We start from the raw sequence: 14,116 nt of genomic DNA, 5'->3' as shown, positions 1-14,116 counted from the left end.
CACTTTTGAATCGTCAGATACAGAATTCACTTTTTTTCGACAAATGACTGAAGGCGACTTCCCGGCTTCCGTTCAAATCAATCTCGTTATCCACCGCGATGTCGAAGATATCAAAATCGGCTTTCCTTTCGATACTGTCAACGATGAAATCGATTCAATTGTTGCAGAATTAAAGCAGACGCTTGGTTTATCAGGCGTTGAAGAAGTCAGTGTTAAAAACTCTATTAGACAACAAATTAGCGCCGCTCTCAGTAAGTCTCTGACAGAATTTAAGCGCGAATTAAATATGAAACCTCAAGACGAAGAATTATCAGATGAGCTTGAGCAAGAAATTTTCGATGATCCAGAATACCAGGCATTGCTCGAGCGCCATAAGGCCGAAATTGCTGCTTTGGAGGAACAACATCTGAAACAGCAAAGAGAGCTTATGAATACATCATCGCCTTCAAGTATACCAAAGGTTGTTGATGACTTAATTGTTTTCAGCTAAGAAATCGAGATTTGGAAGAAACAATGGATTTTTTACAAAAAAAAAGAAAACTTCAATTTACAAGGAATCTAGTTCGAGATTTACTTTTTGCAAAAGTATTTCATACGAATATCCGCTTCATTTTTTTGGATATCCCTATGATTTAAAGCAATATTTCGAATATTTTCCTGAATTCTTCCAAAAACTCACTCATTTCTTCGCTAATATATAACCATTATTTGTTATAATAATGATCTTGTTTCTGTTAAGACAGTATAGAGTAAATGTTTAAGTTTTAATTTTTATATTTAATATTCAAAGCCAAACTACTTATTTTTATAATGTAAAAATATCATGGTTTATGTAGATTTAAAGAATGTGACATAGTTTTTTAAGAAATCATAAATAAAAAAAGAATTTATACGATGAGTTGGTTCATTTCTTGCCTTGGCTCCCAAATTGCGATTGGCTTTTCCATATCGATTGGTGGTGAAGCCTTTACAATTAAATTGAGGCCTTGGCGTTTCATTAAAACGCGGAGTAAATCGTAAAGACGCTGAGCTGTCATATCATGTCTATCGGTAATGGCTGATGTGAATTGTCTAACAAATGAGTCGGCTCCTGCTTGGTACTTGGAGATATCGCCTGTAATTGTGAAAGTAATTGCTCCATCATTGTATGCTTCTGGGTTATGGAAGATGCTAGTTTCTCCAGAAAATTCACCAATAAGTGTCAATGGAACATTAGCAACACGATATCCATTAACAATTGCGATAAATTCTTCATCAGACATTGGCATATCATCGAAAACGAGTGTTTCTGGACCGCCTTCGCCACCTTGTCCGCAAACAACAAAAACGAAGTGTCCGTATGTTCTTCCGATAAATAACTTGAGATATTCAACGAAAAGTGGGGTATGAGAGTTGGCTAAGAAATAAACATCATAGCCATATTGCTTAAATGTTTGAGCAATTGGAACAGCACGGTTAACTGGTGCAACACCATTGCCTTCTCTGTAACTTAAGGTTGTATTGACAACAATGAAGCAGACACGATCCATTTTGCGTGGAATTCTTGCAAATGGAGTCTTGTTCATGTCCTTTGCATTCTGCTTAAGATCGTAGAACTGGTCAGCTGACATTTTGTGTAACGTATTTACAGAAAAGTGACATTGTATATTTTGCTATTTTCCCTTTTTGATGAATAAATATAATATAGCTCTTAAAATTCTATTATTTTGCCTATTTAATTTTCTGCTAAAAATTCCAAATTTTTCGGAAAATTCAAAAAATGAATCAAAAAATCTAAAAAATTTAACTCAAAATTAGAATTTCAAAAAAAAATTTGGAGTTTTACTGAAACACAAATGACTTGTACACAGTATAAAACTACATAATAGTATAAATTCAAGCCTTAATAACAATTTTTTTATTTGTATATCTAAATTTATATTACATTTTATTGATTTTCAGATATTGTGAGTCAATACTCAGCAAATAGGATCAAATACTTATTAACCCAAAGCTATTAGCTGTTATATGGCAAAATCTTCATTCGAATTAAGGAAAATTCCTGTTGAGAATGGTATAATTTCGATACCATAGTATAACTATAGTAAATTCAGAATCCATTTGCCAAAATTGAATCTCTGATTTCAATTTTTTGGCGATATTATAGAAAAGATTATGCAAATCGTAAATGATTCGCTTAATCATTCTCTACTGATGTTAATTGAAGCTACAGATATTCTAAAAAAAGATATAATTTTTAATATAAATAAATAATCTATTTTCTTTATTAATAATTTAGAGCCACCAGGTTCTTCTTGTAGTATCATTTCTAATTCTTCTATAAAATGTATATTGACCAGATGCAGGATTATAAGGGCCTTCTTGCATCCAAAGCAATCTAAGAGTAAATCTCGGACCAATCTCGACAGTTTTAACTTTATCAGCGCTCTCGAATAAATACTGATATGAACGGCAGAAAACAAAATCTCTTTGTTGGTGGAAAGTAACAACGCGTCTGCCTTCAAATTGAGGGTTAGCAGGGAACAATGCTCTAAGCATTCTTCCGCATTGCTTTCCAAGGGATGTAGTAAATCTTTTGAGGATAATTTCTGGATATGAAGTTGGAAGTTTCTTTGGATGTCCGCCGATTTCTTCTGGAAGCTTTATCTTTGTAAGACGCCAGTGTGCGCATGGGCCATTAGGAAGATGAACGTGAATCATTGAGAAAACTGTATCTTCATGTGGAATTAATGTTAAAAGATCTGTAAAACCTTCTTCATATGCTCTAGAACGTGTTAAATCGAATGGTTCTCCTTCTCTTGGATGATATTCGCAGTTAGGAATTAATTGTTCTAATGCATGTGCAAATTTGACTGCACCTTCTTCCTCTTCGTATGTTGAAAGAGTAACTTTGATCTTTGCTTGCTTGCCACCTGATATAAATGGCTCCAATTCATCTAACATCGCTTCTTCTTGAAAATCTGGATCATGCTCTGGAATAATTGTAACATTTTCAACACGGCGATCTTCCTGACGGCTTTCACCTGGTGCCTGAGCAATTCCTACCTCTTTCTCAACAACAAGTTCGTCGTCACTCATTCTCAAGAAATTAAGGACGATAGAAAATTTTAGACACAAAATCAATCATCACCAAAACAAGCCATAAAATTGATTTGTTCAGATAACTAACATTAAGCAACATCCATAACACAATCAATACAATGCTACAAACATGTTTATCCTTGTTTATTATCAATACTTACAAATTTTATGCCATATATTTCAATGATAATACATTAATCAGAGAAACCAGAAAGAGTCTTCATCAGAGAATACCAATTTTTATGATATCAACCTTACAAACAAAAGATTTACTTTTTATATTGCATTAAATCTAGCCAAAACCCATTATATTACTAAAACATATCAGTTTAACTTACATTTCTGACTGGTTGAGTAAAAAAGTTTTCAATTAATAATAAATAATTCTATAATAATCACTTTATTCATCATTTTCAGGGATAGGAATATCAGGTTCTTCTCCAATAATAGCTTTAGCCTCCTCATCGAGTTGCTTTGCCTTCTCCTCGTCTTCCTTGGAGACGGTTTCTCCGTTGAGGTCCTCCTCGTTGAAATCTAGTGCGAGAGGGATCTTGGAGATATCTGTAGTAGAAACTTTGACAGCGGCCTTCTTCGGCGCGAGGAAATTCTTTTCAGTAGAATTAACCGCGACGAACCAAGGAATTCTTCCGCGTTGGAAATCTGTAATAATACGAATGGCAGCGGCATGAGTATCAGGAACACCTCCCTTGCCAAGTCTGCCGAATCTGATAGCGACTTTATTGATTAAATCGTCTGTTGATGACCATGGCTCGATATTGTATGTGCGCTGAATGTATTGTGGTCTAACTTTCTGAAGTAAGTAGTCAATGTAATGTTCTGGCTCTTTGATACGTTCTGTTCTTGTAACACCTCTGAGGACTCTATCGCCATCATTGATGTCATCAGGATAAACGTGTCCTGGGCAGTCGATCAAGTAGATCTTCTTTGTAAGTGTAATATACCTCCAAACCTTTGTTTCACCTGGAATTGGAGCAACAGGGCAAACTTCTTCTCTTCTGAGTGAGTTGATGACAGAAGACTTGCCGACGTTTGGATATCCGACGAATCCGACGCATGTATGGGCATGATCTGAATGAAGGACTTGGAATTGCTTGAGAAGGGATGTAAGTTGGTCAAGACCGAAGCAGAGTGTTGTAGAAGCACGATATGCAATTGTTGGTCGCTCACGAAGTAATCTTCTAACAGCTTTCTCAACAACCCACTTAGGAACAAGGTCGCACTTGTTGATAAGGAAGACAAGGTGCTTGTGGGGTGTTTCTTTGACCATGAAATCTTCCATACGCTTTGATCTTGTGCCCATTGGATCACGAGCATCGAGAACTTCAACGATGACATCGGAAGAGTCGATAACTTTAAGAACTTCACCCATAACACGCTTGGTTTGGCCCATATCGACATCACCTGTGTCCATTTCGTCAATTTCTTTCTGTTGTTTTGTAACTTTAACGCTGTGGAAGTCGACTTCCTGCTGATGAGCTTCAGCAACAAGTGATTTCAAGTCGAATGCTGTTAATTGTGGTTTGTGGCGCTGTGCTTTCTTTCCGAATGTACTTGCGAATGATTCTGCTTGAAGTAAACTTGCCTTTCGTTCCTTTTCGGAGTCTTCAACTAATGTTGTAGGAAGTCTGCGGCGGTGTAAAACGACTGTGAAAGGATCATCTTTAACTTCTTTGTAGGCGTTTTGGAACTGTGCGAGTTCTTCCTGTGTAATTGTTCGTGTGTTACCGAACCACTTTCTGTCTGGAGCGATTCTGGCATCTGGCTTTTCATGGGATAATTTTCCACTTGAATTGTACATCTTCAGCAACTTTTCTTTTTTAGCAGAGCGCTGGAAATAGCGATTCTTTTCTTTTACATTGACATTTGGCGCCCTAGGTTTAACTGAAGTTGACATTTCAATGAATGAAAAACCAAAGAACGATAAAAGAGACACAGCCAAAATCTCACCAATTCAATTAAAATTTTTGGTTAATTATATGATTTATATGGAGAATAAACATTGAGGGTCTTCAAAAATTAAAAAAAAAAACTTCTGAAATTTCAAAAGAGAAATCTAACAGCAGTCATTATATAGCCTAACACTAAATAAACAATACCACTCTTAAGATAGCTATAATTTATAGTGTTTACAAATATATTTGTTCTAATTTTGAAAAAATAGTTTTACATTATGATATTTAGTAAACACACATCAATATAAGAGTACTGTTAATTGCTGATTCTTACAGAAAGTTATAATATTTGGTAAAATTAATATATTGAGATTTTTCATTAGGTTAAATGCTGATCTACGTAAATTAATATAGTTTCAAGTAAAGATTTGCGACATTTGAGTTGCTTCAAAATATCTGATGAAATATGAACGATTAGTATTATACATTAATCAATTTTTGATAACCATTTCGAATTAAGTCTAATTGAAACATCATAATTATAACTTGAAGTCTTTGGTAATGAATCAGCAAAATCTAGTAAATGTTAAGAGGAATAGGCTCCATCCAATCATCATTTTCTACGAGGCCTGATACTAAAGCTTCCATTTGCTTTAATGTATCATTGTTATCAATGAAAGCTTCTGCGGAGATTTCATTTTCCCATTCTGGAGGTAATTTAAGTTCTGCACTGGAAAGGTTTTCTTTGAGATCTTTTGCTTTGACAATCACGCCTGTTTCTGGTTTCCATTTCCACATTGTATAGCATCCATCACACATTTTTCAGAAAGTGCACGTTTAATATTTAAAAAGGTGACACCCGAGTAAATATCATCTTTTTCAATCGACAATGAATCCATATAATATGTCCAATGAACATTGCTATCTCAACAAAATTATTCAAATCTGAGTTGCGGAGATGGATGTAAGGAATCGGAGACACGTCAATCCATCACCAATTTCAGATCGAAAGGTTAGAAGAAGGAATTCATCGCAAACTAACATATTGCGACTAGATGATAGCGATGATGACGAAGAAGATAAAAAATTTATTATAAAAGATCAGGATGAAACAGAATTCGTAGGCAAAAACGAGTTATTTATCAATACTCAAACTAATCCATATGATCCAAATAACGATAAAATCAGATCTGCAGATGTTCATGAATTTCAAATCGAAATGCCGAAACTTCCATCGCCAAAATCGCCATCTAGCTTTCCAAGAAGACAAGTGTTAAGTTCAAGAACATATAATAGGCCTTCTCCAATTCAATCTGCGAATTCTTTACAAGAAATGGAAGAGTCATCTACATCAAAGGATAATTTAGCAATAGAAAGCACAAATAAACCTATTGATACAGAAATTACAGATAAAAAAGAATGTTTATCTCCAATTGTCGTTTCTGAACCATCTAAACCAGAAAAATCTACAACAGATAAAAAGAAAGACACAGATAGTACAGTACAAGTTGAAAAATACGGAGATTTCTCAGACATTGAAATGATTCATTATAAAATGCTAAGAATATCGAAATTTACAATGGCTGGCAAAAGATTTCACTTTCAATTATATAAACACGAATATCCATTACTTCATTCCAAGATTTTGAGTGAAATTCCTTGTGAAATTTTTGTATCTCAAGGAATTTCATGTCATATCTCAGATAAAGAGCATGATGCAGTTATCAGATGCGAAAAGAAGAGCAACACATTCTTCCTTCGTGAGAAAGGAGCTACAAAAGACCGCGCATTAATTAAATTTATTTCTCCTCCAATTGTTGGAGGCTGCAGATCAGTTTCCATGCAGATAAGGAGGGAAAGTGATAAGAAAATACTATTTTTGAAATCAATTCCTCCGAAACTGATGCCAAACGGCGAATGGAAACAAGATTTGGGAATCTACGAAAACATGAAATACCAGAAAAGTGTAAAAAATGTTTCTCTGTACGAAGAAGAGACAAAAGACAGGTATTTGACGTTTATAAGAATCAATGACAATGAGGCAACAATTATTGCACATAAAGACATTCCAATCACCGCTGTCCACCTCTTTGGAGTGACTTCTTACATGACAAGAGTGTTTTGATTTTATATATTTATTTTTTTGTATGTATAATTATCTAAAAGGAAATTTTATAACTTTTTTTTTCTTTATAAAAAAGACTGTAGTTGTTACGAGAAACAACAATTTGTTGTCAATCAACAATAAAAATCTATTGGTATTACGTAGATCTGAGGAATAGATTTTCTAATACAATTACAAAAATCCATATAAATCATTATAATGAACCATGGCAAAACCAAATATCTGTATTGTTGCTTCAATAAAACAGATTATGCATGATTACAAGCAGTAAATCTTTGAATATTAGGATTAGATGTAAACAATCCAGAAGTTAAATAGTATTAATGAATACATTCAAGAATTTTATCAAAAGCATATATATTATTGATATCAAATGTATTTTTATTGGTTATATTTCAATCATTTGTTTTGTAATAAGAGAGTGAAAAAATGATTTGATAATTACGCAAACAATACAAACAAAATAATAGTTTATTCTAAAAAAAATATTACCAAAGTGGGTTCCATGATTTGCAAAGTTTTGTGTAATTTGCAGGATTTCTTGATACAGAAATCAATTCATCTGCAATTAAGTCACTATTTTCAGGATTTTGAAGTGATTTCTTCTTCATTTCAGAGATGATATTCGATGGAATTTCTCCTTCGAAAGCATAGATGTAATCAACAACTTTTTGGCTGTTTGTAAGTAAAGTCTTCATTAATTCGTGAATTTTGTTGGAATAAAGTCCATTTACTTCTACATCATCCAAAGCATTCTCAAACATCGGAGTCAGTCTCAAAGGAACATCATTCTCAAGTCTTTCAAGAGCTGAGTACAGATCAATAGAAGCAATTCTTCCTGTCTGAGGATCGATCAAAATATTGTCTGGATTTCTGTTTCCAATTCCAAAGTAATAAGTCAAGAAACTATCGAATGCGAAACACTTGGAAAAGTTCGTTGATGTGTCAATCCATTGCTGTGGATTCTTACTTAGATACCACAATGAATCTCTCAAATCAAATGAATAAATTTTGTTTCTTACAGAAGTGTCAAAAACTTCTAATCTTTGCAAACTCGTCAAATCATCAAAATTCATTGAAGTATGAGACAAAACAACTTCTTCTTCGACATTCTGTTTCACGTTCCTCGTCTTTCTATAGTTTGAGATAAATGATTTGATATCAATAAAGTTGGCAGGCCAAAGTAAACAAGCAACATTTTTTGAAAATGAAGTGAAATCAAGAGAACAAAGAGAAGATTTTTCTGTTCGTTTCTTGAGTTCCGCAAGTGATTTCACGCAGCATGAAATAGATCTATCAATCATTTGAGATCTTGGCTGCACAAAATACTTAACCTTTTCTCCTTCATTTGTAAGAATAAATACAAATCTACAGAATTTTCGACCTTGAACAGCAAAAACAATTTCATCAATTTTAGAAACAAAATTACAATTATCATTATGATTAATCGAGTGAATTGTATCATAATTATAATCATAATTGGTTGTTCTCGGTGTCTGAGAAGAAGAAACATTAGAAGGAAGTGGAAGTGAAGTGAAATCAGAAACAGAAAGTGAAGGAGAAATTGAAGAAAGTTGAATTGGACCCATTTGGAGGAGTTTTTCTTCCAAATGTTTCTGGAGTTCTTTCAAAGCATCCAAAATTATTGATGGCTTCGATGAACCATCGGAAACAAACTTGTTCAAGTTCTCTATGAACAATTTAATGTCATCATCCAAGGCAATCAAGAAAACTTTGTCTAAATTAGTTGTTTCGCTTTTCATCAATTTAATGAATTCGCGAATTTCAACTAAGATTTCTGTTGTTTTCTCCATGACATTTGGAATCCAATTTTCTTGGATTTTGTAGAGAAATTGTTCACAAAAAGTGTTGCAAACAGTTCTCAATCCTTTTTCAAATTCAACAGCTTTTGTAAACATCGAAATATTCTTTTCATTCAATATTTCTTTGATTTCTTTTTGTTTTTCAAATGAACAATACAAGATATCATATAAAAGCGAATTAAAATGAGTCAAAGAATATTTCTTGAGTAATGAAAAGAAGATCTTGTTTTCCGATGTCAAAAACAAGTTGAAAAATGATGATTTGACGTTATTTATCCATTCAAATGGAAATTCTTCAATTTCAGAAAATTTATCAAGTAATCTGAAAAACGTGACATTAACGTACACATCATTAGTATTATTGAGGACATATTTTATCATTTTCATGAGATCTTGGAGAATATTTGGTTCAGAATCAAGGATTTTTGTGAAATTGACAATTAAATTTTTGGCACTTTTTATATTTGGTTTCAAATCAAATGATTTTTGTGCCAAAGAAATGGAATATTTCAAGTTATCAATGGACTGATTTCCCAAGATATAAAATGAGTATAATTTGTACATGTCACTCTTGAATTTTGTATCGTTAAAACCGTCCAAAATTGAGAGATCCAAGTTCTGATATTTTTTGACAATTTTTTCTTCTTCGTAAATTTTCTTGAATAAAAATAATCTTTTTTCATCATCTTTCGTCTCAATTATATCAATAATTTTGGATAGAAGTGATAAAACATCATTTTTGTTGCCTTCTTCCCAATGTGACTTTACAAACGGTTTGACAAGTTTATTATGTAACGTATAAACAGAAATTCTTTTTTCTATCTTCTCTCTGAGCATGAAATTTTTATCTTTCCTCATAGAATTGATGAGTTTCTTCATCAAATCCAAGTTTGATGGGTATTTTATTGATAAATTTCTTATGTCGAAAAATTTCAACATAGAAATCGAATTGAACTCCAAGTTCTTCATCCTGTTTGAGACAATCAACAAGTGATTCTCTTTGTTCTCAATTGTTTCTTGTAATTCTATCAAAAACTGACAAATTTTGAGGTTTCCCATCACTTCACTTTTGTCATTTACAAAATTTGTTTGAGCCAACACAGAAAAACACTTGTCAATGAGGTTTTGGCTCTCATTCTTCTCTCCAATTTCAGCATAAAATATTGCTTTGTTCAAAAGTAAATTTGGGGTTTGATTTTTTGTCACTTTTTGCAAATAAAAATTCATTTTTTCATAATTTTGAGATAAAAAGTAACATTTTGCGAAAGCCAGTGTTATGTTGACAAGATCATCAGGTGGCATCTTCTCCAAAAGACTTTCTTTTGACAATAAATCATCATATTTCTCCAATTCACTCAAACAAAACAAAATTTTGAAATTTTTCTTTTCACTTTTCTGGTTTTGGTAGAAATCCAAAGCTTTTTGCCAATAATTGAGTTTCTCGTATATCATTCCTTCATCTTTCACTTTGTATTTATCAACCAAATTCAAACCAAGAATCTTGGCTGACTCAAAAAGTGACATTTTGATATCCAAATTGAATAATTTTGTCAAATATTCAATTTTTAACGGATTTCTTTTAATTTCTTTTAATAGATAATAGCGGCTCAAAGGAAGATTGCTTGAAGTTATCTCCGACAAGTTATTGATCTTCAAAGGATTACCTACGAACTCCAACAAAGTTATCAAATTAAAAATGGTTTCATCGTTGTAAATTGTCACTTTTTGTAAAATTTCTGAGAAATAATTTTTCTCTTCAAGAGAAGAAGACAACCAATAAACGATGAAAGCGACAGGGAAGTATTTCCTTATGATTTTGTTTGAAGACGAAATCAAAGAAAAGCAATTTCTTATTGTTTCACTTGGAGAATTTTGTAAAACAAGAAAACTAACATCAGTTAACCACTTTTCATTATTCATATAAATTGGCGGTTTGACAGTTAACAAAACGTCTTTTTTGGGAGTTGAATTTATCAAATTTTTGTAGTAATCTTCTTTGCATTTCATTTCCAAGTCTTTAACGATTTTCGTTTCTTTTACAGACCAATTCTTTTTGTTTTGCAACATTTCTTCGACTTTTTTAAGTTTGTCAGCTGTTTTCTTGTCGAAGTTAATGTAATGCAAGACCATGGAGATGTTTACGCCTCCAAACAAACACAAGTTAATCAATAAATCCTGTAATTCGTCAGAATTCGTTGGTTGAAGTCGAAAAATAATTTGTGCAATTCTGGAATTGAAAATTTTCGACTTAGAATACTGAATAAGTCTAATGAAACTCTTATAAATAATTGACATGAATCTCAAGTCAAGTTTTTCATTGAATATCCTCTCTTCTATTTTTTCAATAAAGATTTGTTGGTTCATGTTTTGATACAAAATAGAACTGACGCAAAACTTCAACAGTTGTTTGAATAATAGTCTTTCTTTCGTCTTAATTTGCTTCAAAGCAGATAGATACAAAATCTTTGCATAACTGTTAAAAGAAGATCTTAATTTGTAAGATAAAGTATAACAAATGTGAACACAAAATGGATTTTTCATGTTTTCATTTAATAAATTAATTATTAAATCTAAATAAGGAATGATTTCTTCTCCGCAGAAATAACAAACTGTATCTAATTGGAAAAATATAGAATCAACATTTTCTAAAACAGAAAAACTTTCTACAAACAAAGTTAAAATTTTTTCTAAATGTTTCAAAACTAATTTCGTTTCTTTTTGTGCAAAAGCTACAATAGATGACATTAAAACAGCAGACGGCTTATCAAAGATCTTCAATATAAGATCAAGCAAGTATTGATGGGCGAATTCAATTGAAAATTTCTCGATTTGACTTGATATCGAAACATTTTCTGAAATTAATTTGAAATCTTCTTTGTTTGGAACTCCTAATGTTCCTATCAATCTCAAAATAATCTCTGAAAGATCCTTTGAATGAATATTCATCAACAAGTTCACTAATCTCGGTAAAACTTCTGGAAACATTAATCTAAATGATCCATAATTTAAAAAAGTGACAACAATTTTTTGTAAATTTTTGACACATGAAATCAAAACTTTTTTGGACTTTTTCGGATCTAAAACATCAATGAAAGCAGGGATAACTTGCATTATATATGGAGGAATATAATCAGACAATTCCCCAAGCGTGTCAAACAAGTAAATATCTCTTTGTTCATCCCATCTTTTTCTTATTAACAAAGAAGTTGCTTTTGATCTTTTGTTTGATGCCCATAAATCTGTTGTTGAAGTGTTCAAAGGATCATAATGATAAACTTGATTCAAATCCAAAAAATTCAAGGTTGATGACTTCGGCATCGCTTTTTGACCGAAATTTTCAATAAATTTAGGAATATCTTTTTCATCTCTCAACAAATGAACACAACACCAAATTGTTGAAGGAAAAATTGAAGGAATTTTATCTTTAAAATTCTTCGCGACAACAGACAAAGTCGAACAAAGTTTTGCATTGATTTTTGGTGATTGAGGAGCAATGCAAATCAAAATCAATGTATTTAATTGAGTAATTAAAGGTAATATTATCAATGCAGGTGATGAATCAGATGCTTTAGATAATATTTCTATTCCTGTATTCCTTATTTGTGCTGAACGATCCATAATTAATTGCATAACTAAGTTAATATGTGAACAAACATGTTCAGTTGTTAATAAACTCAAAGAATATTTCCTAACATTCTTAAATGAATCGTAAAGAGCCATATTAACTAAACTACAAATTGCTTTCTTACATGAAAGAGATCTCAAAGCATCAGCAACAAGTAGTTTGATCTCTTGGTCAGTTATATTCATGTATCTTTCAATTTCATCAAACAAATAATCGTCAGACATCGGAATATATTTTCTTAAATATTTCAAAATCGTCAATGAAATCAAAATTGATTTGTTTGATGCTCCAATAGTGAATCCTTTGTTAAACCAGTCAATTAAGAATGGTGTCATCTTCTCGGCATCATCACCAAATAAAGCAATGACTTTGAGAAGACCGAAATTCGGCTCTTTTCCATAAAATAAATCAATACTAAATGTGTTTTTCGGATTTTTCAAGATAATTATTTCTAAAATTTCATAAGCGGCTTGATGGAATTGAACCATTTGCTTGTTATCAATAATAATTAATAATGAATTAACAAGAACTATGTGCGGAATGATATTTGTTGGTAAACATTGAATTATAATTTTAATTAACTGAAAAATCTCTTTTTCAACTGTAGGTTTGTGTATTCTTGATTGGAATATCGCTGTTATCTTGTCACCATGAGATTGGTTCAAAAGCGTTGGATTTTTTTGAGAAATTGCTTTGATAAAAGAAACTGCGCAACGAACAGTTGCTATGTCAGGTTGAGAGAGGCTGTTGATTGCTAGACCTACAACCATTGCCGCATCAACAACTGATGGAAAAACTTTGTAGATATTTTTGATAATTCTGAAAAAGTTGTAAATTGAAAGTATTTTTGGATTCTTGAGAGCACAGATGCAATCAAAATATATTGTTCCTGCAAATGAGTCACCAACATCTAATGAAATTTGTTTTAAGTGCGAAATAATTGTTTTCGTTGCAACTTTTCGTAAATCAGGTAGTGGAGAGGAGACACATGGAATAATGACATCAAAATGACGTGCAAATATTGTTAAAACATTCGAAGGTTGGAATCTTCCGACTTCGTAAATGATTTCAAAGGCATTAAATAATTTTTCACTTCGATTATTAGATTTTAGCCATCCATTGGCAAGTTCGAGTGTTTCTTGAAGGAATACTTGGTTGTCTTCGTAATCTTCCGCAAACCAACGCAATGTTTTGCCTGCTGCACGGCAAACTTCAAAATCATCACTTTCTAGTAGATTTTCTATCCTTTTGAAATAAATTGATATATCTTCTGCCATCTTTCGAAAATAAAATAAAATTGATATAGTAAGTAATGATGCCATTTGAATGTTTTTAACACTACTCTGTAGCTTGAGATTGAGAGCGCCCATCCACTCGTTAAATACTTTTTTCAAATCATTTTCGGATAATTCGACAAGAGCTTCTTCAAGATCCCTTGTTAATTCTCGGCGTGTAGTCTTCCAAAACTTGTAGTCATCGAGTCTTGGGATGTCATATGGGTTAATAATCAATAATTGCCGAGAATGAACCCCAATACTTGACATCCCTC

General features: G+C 32.3%; 7 protein-coding genes across 7 annotated transcripts; 2 read left to right on the top strand and 5 right to left on the bottom strand.

The window, feature by feature from the left end:
- Nucleotides 1–12: 12 nt before the first annotated feature.
- TVAGG3_0275440 (uncharacterized protein) lies at nucleotides 13–748 on the top strand (the record flags this gene model as incomplete). The annotated part of the gene is made up of 1 exon (XM_001327716.1): nucleotides 44–490. One exon carries the CDS (start codon nucleotides 44–46, stop codon nucleotides 488–490), a length of 447 nt encoding a protein of 148 aa, XP_001327751.1.
- A 90-nt stretch (nucleotides 749–838) lies between these two features.
- Nucleotides 839–1,615, bottom strand: TVAGG3_0275430 (cysteine-type peptidase protein; the record flags this gene model as incomplete). The annotated part of the gene is made up of 1 exon (XM_001327715.1): nucleotides 888–1,610. The coding sequence occupies one exon, from the start codon at nucleotides 1,608–1,610 to the stop codon at nucleotides 888–890; it is 723 nt and encodes a 240-aa protein (XP_001327750.1).
- A 634-nt stretch (nucleotides 1,616–2,249) lies between these two features.
- TVAGG3_0275420 (rRNA primary transcript binding) lies at nucleotides 2,250–3,078 on the bottom strand (the record flags this gene model as incomplete). Its single annotated transcript, XM_001327714.1, has 1 exon — nucleotides 2,275–3,078. One exon carries the CDS (start codon nucleotides 3,076–3,078, stop codon nucleotides 2,275–2,277), a length of 804 nt encoding a protein of 267 aa, XP_001327749.1.
- Nucleotides 3,079–3,481: 403 nt separating this feature from the next.
- On the bottom strand, nucleotides 3,482–5,046 carry TVAGG3_0275410 (GTP-binding protein-related family; the record flags this gene model as incomplete). The annotated part of the gene is made up of 1 exon (XM_001327713.1): nucleotides 3,482–4,996. One exon carries the CDS (start codon nucleotides 4,994–4,996, stop codon nucleotides 3,482–3,484), a length of 1,515 nt encoding a protein of 504 aa, XP_001327748.1.
- Nucleotides 5,047–5,164: 118 nt separating this feature from the next.
- TVAGG3_0275400 (uncharacterized protein) lies at nucleotides 5,165–5,824 on the bottom strand (the record flags this gene model as incomplete). The annotated part of the gene is made up of 1 exon (XM_001327712.1): nucleotides 5,571–5,813. The coding sequence occupies one exon, from the start codon at nucleotides 5,811–5,813 to the stop codon at nucleotides 5,571–5,573; it is 243 nt and encodes an 80-aa protein (XP_001327747.1).
- Nucleotides 5,825–5,947: 123 nt separating this feature from the next.
- On the top strand, nucleotides 5,948–7,147 carry TVAGG3_0275390 (uncharacterized protein; the record flags this gene model as incomplete). Its single annotated transcript, XM_001327711.1, has 1 exon — nucleotides 5,953–7,119. One exon carries the CDS (start codon nucleotides 5,953–5,955, stop codon nucleotides 7,117–7,119), a length of 1,167 nt encoding a protein of 388 aa, XP_001327746.1.
- A 460-nt stretch (nucleotides 7,148–7,607) lies between these two features.
- TVAGG3_0275380 (protein serine/threonine kinase protein) lies at nucleotides 7,608–14,111 on the bottom strand (the record flags this gene model as incomplete). The annotated part of the gene is made up of 1 exon (XM_001327710.1): nucleotides 7,608–14,111. The coding sequence occupies one exon, from the start codon at nucleotides 14,109–14,111 to the stop codon at nucleotides 7,608–7,610; it is 6,504 nt and encodes a 2,167-aa protein (XP_001327745.1).
- Nucleotides 14,112–14,116: the final 5 nt, after the last annotated feature.

This window comes from Trichomonas vaginalis, chromosome V (assembly GCF_026262505.1).
Source record: "Trichomonas vaginalis G3 chromosome V, whole genome shotgun sequence".
Taxonomy (NCBI): Eukaryota; Parabasalia; order Trichomonadida; family Trichomonadidae; genus Trichomonas; species Trichomonas vaginalis.
This window is presented reverse-complemented; position numbering and strand designations above follow the sequence as displayed.